The sequence below is a fragment of the Monoraphidium neglectum genome (genome assembly GCF_000611645.1).
Source record: "Monoraphidium neglectum strain SAG 48.87 unplaced genomic scaffold scaffold03694, whole genome shotgun sequence".
Lineage (NCBI taxonomy): Eukaryota > Viridiplantae > Chlorophyta > Chlorophyceae > Sphaeropleales > Selenastraceae > Monoraphidium > Monoraphidium neglectum.
The window spans coordinates 2,640-5,844 of NW_014009935.1; the positions used below are offsets into that span (position 1 = coordinate 2,640).

At 63.9% G+C, this 3,205-nt stretch overlaps 2 protein-coding genes across 2 annotated transcripts; one reads left to right on the top strand and one right to left on the bottom strand.

Moving 5' to 3' along the window:
* Nucleotides 1–1,201: 1,201 nt before the first annotated feature.
* MNEG_13214 (hypothetical protein) lies at nucleotides 1,202–1,797 on the top strand (the record flags this gene model as incomplete). The annotated part of the gene is made up of 1 exon (XM_014038313.1): nucleotides 1,202–1,797. A coding segment is annotated over one exon (596 nt), but the record flags the coding sequence as incomplete, so codon positions are not given.
* A 1,103-nt stretch (nucleotides 1,798–2,900) lies between these two features.
* On the bottom strand, nucleotides 2,901–3,143 carry MNEG_13215 (hypothetical protein; the record flags this gene model as incomplete). The annotated part of the gene is made up of 1 exon (XM_014038314.1): nucleotides 2,901–3,143. A coding segment is annotated over one exon (243 nt), but the record flags the coding sequence as incomplete, so codon positions are not given.
* Nucleotides 3,144–3,205: the final 62 nt, after the last annotated feature.

Here is a 3,205-nt window from a genome sequence, read left to right on the forward strand (position 1 = left end):
AGGGTCCTATGTGAGCATCCTGCTCATACATGGTGCATGTGTCTCCTTATATATAATCGTACTGCCGGTGATGCCGCCGCAGCATGCGTGTTTGTTTCTAATGTTGTTGGGCTGGCAGTGGCAGAGTTCAGGGACCGGATGCCAGGGCTTGAAATAACGCACACTTGCGTGCGCATGGTGAACGCTGCAAGAGCCTCTTGCTCAACCCCCTGCCATCCCCCCCCCTCCCCCGCACACATGCCCCTCAGCTGGCCAATTTTGTTCAGACCGAGAACTTCACCAGCCCAGTGGCACCGCTGCGCCGAGAGTGGTGGGTTCTAGTTTGCATTTGAAGCTTGAATGCTTTGTATGGCCTCAACTAGCAGGCACGACGCCGCTATCTGACCCTCCCTGCTCAGGCGTATTTGTGCAAAGCAAATGCAGCACACTTGTTGGGTGCCAGCTGTCACCGCATGCGTTGCTGCCTGCCAGGCTGCCTGCCTGCCTGCCTGCCTGCCTGCCTGCCTGCCTGCCTGCCTGCCTGTCTGCCTGCCTGCCTGCCTGCCTGCCTGCCTGCCTGCTCCAACGTCCAAACACCGTTCGGCCCTGGTTTCTTGCCAGAGCCGCATCACTCACCTGCGCAAAACGCAGGTTCATCACCTTTGTGAGCGGCGACCACGAGGTCGTCCCAGCCGCAACCGCCTGCGCCGACACCCTCACGCCGGTCCAGCTGGCGACCTACAGCCAGGTGTGCGCCTGCCTCTGACAGATGCACCCGGCCCATGCTGTTATGGCGGCGCTCCGTTCCTGCCATGCAGCTCGTGCTGGCCCCTCAGACCGCCCCAAGACGCGCGCCCCCCTCCTGCGACTGATGGCAGGCCACCATACGCATCATGTCAGCCTGGTACCGCGTCCGTGTGGTGCGGGACAACGTGTGGCTCAGCATCTGGGGTGTCTGCGGAGGTGGGCGCCTACAGGGCTCGGGCCTTGTGTGTCCACACCTCGCCTGCAGCGAATGACCTGTGAAATGGGGCTGGCGGGCCTGGTCGGCTAACGGGCAGCCAAGCCTCTTCTTGACCCTCTAGTATGGCGGGGGCAAGCAAGGCGGCATGTGTCAGGGGGCTCGCCAGGTTTGCGGCGGCCGCAGTTGGGCTGCAGCGTCGCCATACTTCCACCCGTGCGTGTGTGCTCTCATTCCCGGTCCCTTCCCGTCTCCTGTCAGGCGCCCTGACCCTATTCCTACAAATTGGAGCCTGCCTCCTCATCGCGATGGAGGTGGCCAAGAGCATCGTGCCCATCTACATCCGCCGCGCAGCCGACCGCCTCAGCGGCGGCGGCGGCGCGGATGCCGCTGCGGGCGGCGGCGACCTGGCCGGTGATCGCACTGCGGCAGCAGAGCCAGCGCAGGGCAGGGCACGCTCCGGCTGTCCTCGCTCCAGCCGCCCTGCGCCAAGCACGCCAGGCCAGACACGCAGCGCCGCGGGGCATCGGGTGCCCGAGATCACAAGAGATCTGGTTGAGCGCCTTGTAATGCACAGCGTCAGCGGCAGCGGCGTGCCCGGCGGCCCCAACGCAAACAGCGGTGCGGCGGCTGCAGCCGCGGCCGCGAAGCAGGAGACGAGCCTGCCAGGCGCGTGGACCAGCAGCGGCGGCGGCTCAGAGCTGCTGTCTCTCAGCGGCGGCCTCCGAGCAGGCGGGGGCGGCGCTGACGGGGCAGTGCATGTGCGGGCCCGTCCGGCAGCGGCGGCGTTGCCTGTAGAGTGTGACGCTGCTCAGCCGGCGGCCGGCAGCTGGGCTGTCCTGCGCTCGCCAAAGTAGCCAAATGGCGCGCTGCTCCCAGCTCCAACAGGCCAGCCTTGTGCTGTGAAATAGCCTCTGGAACCCTGGGCCTGCACCCCCCTCAAGTATTGTGCTCACGTGGCACCGGACCCCCTCCAGCTTCCCTGGCACGCAGCTGCTGGCCGAAGACCCCACGACAGTGGCACGGCGGCAACCGGCGCCGCCTCCTGATATCATTGGATCTTTTGCATGGCGATTGATTGGCGCGCACAACCTGCCTTGCTGGGCCCCACACGCCTGGGCGTGTGTTAGTTACAACTGTTTTTGATGTTGGGGCGGGCTTCTTAAGGCGGCACAAGTCAGGGCGGGACGGCGTGCTGTGCCGTGTACGGTCGCCGCACCTGACGCCTTGTACGGTCGATGGCTGTGGTGAACGGGCTGACCACGGGACACACAGCAAATCAGCTCATCGTCCGTGCTGCACAGCTGGTTTGCTACGATTTGCGGTGCATCACTGTGATTTGTTTGGCGTTGCTGTGATGGCGCACATCCCCACGTGCATGCCTATTGCATCCTTTTGGTATGTGTACAACCGATGTGAAGGTTCACTGGGTTGTCAACTCACAGATTTTGATCCATTTGGCTGCAAATCATTGATGGCTCCAGGTTTCTTCCTCATGTCTTCCTTGCGATTCTGTGCGTTACTGCATGCACCTTTGCTGCACCCAATCTAAAGGGGAGGAGCAGCAACGACGAGGCTTTACGGCAGAGGCACTGCTCGACTAGCGGAGAGCCCAAGCTCGGCCTACGCGCATGGCAAGATCAAGCCTTGGTTGCGAGCATCGGTTACCAACCAAGTGAAAGCCCAAACGGCCGGCGCATTTTGCAGCGCGGCGCAACAAGCAGAGCTAAGGTGTCAGTGTAAGGAGGCACGGGGTGGAGCATGCTTGTTACGTATACACAAAGCTGTGCGCAGCGCTTCTATCAGACCAGCTGCGCGCTAGGGCGCACAGCCGTCAACGCAAACACCTGGGAAGGGCCTGCAACGAGAAACAAAGAGGTGCATCCAAACATCACCGCAACAAACCCGCAGGTCCGAAACCGCACAGCCTCCAGCGCGGGCGCGCCGCCGCGTGCGCGCTTCAGTCCAGCAGGTCGTAGCCGCCGGCCCCACCGCCGCCCGCCGCTGCCGCGCGCCGCATGGCCGCCATGGGGTCCTCCGCCCTGGGCTTGACCAGGCGGAACGCCTCCATGTCCTCCTCCGTCACGTCCTCCTCGTTGGCCTTGAGCGAGTTGAACTTGCGCTTGCGCTCGTCGGTCTCGACGGACTCCTTGGCGGCGCGGCGCTGCTTCTCGAGGGCGGCCGCGAGGCGCTCCTTGTCCAGCTGGGGTGGGTTTTGGGTTGTGGGGGTGGGGGGGGGCGAGGTTTAGGGGGCCAGCTCGGCTT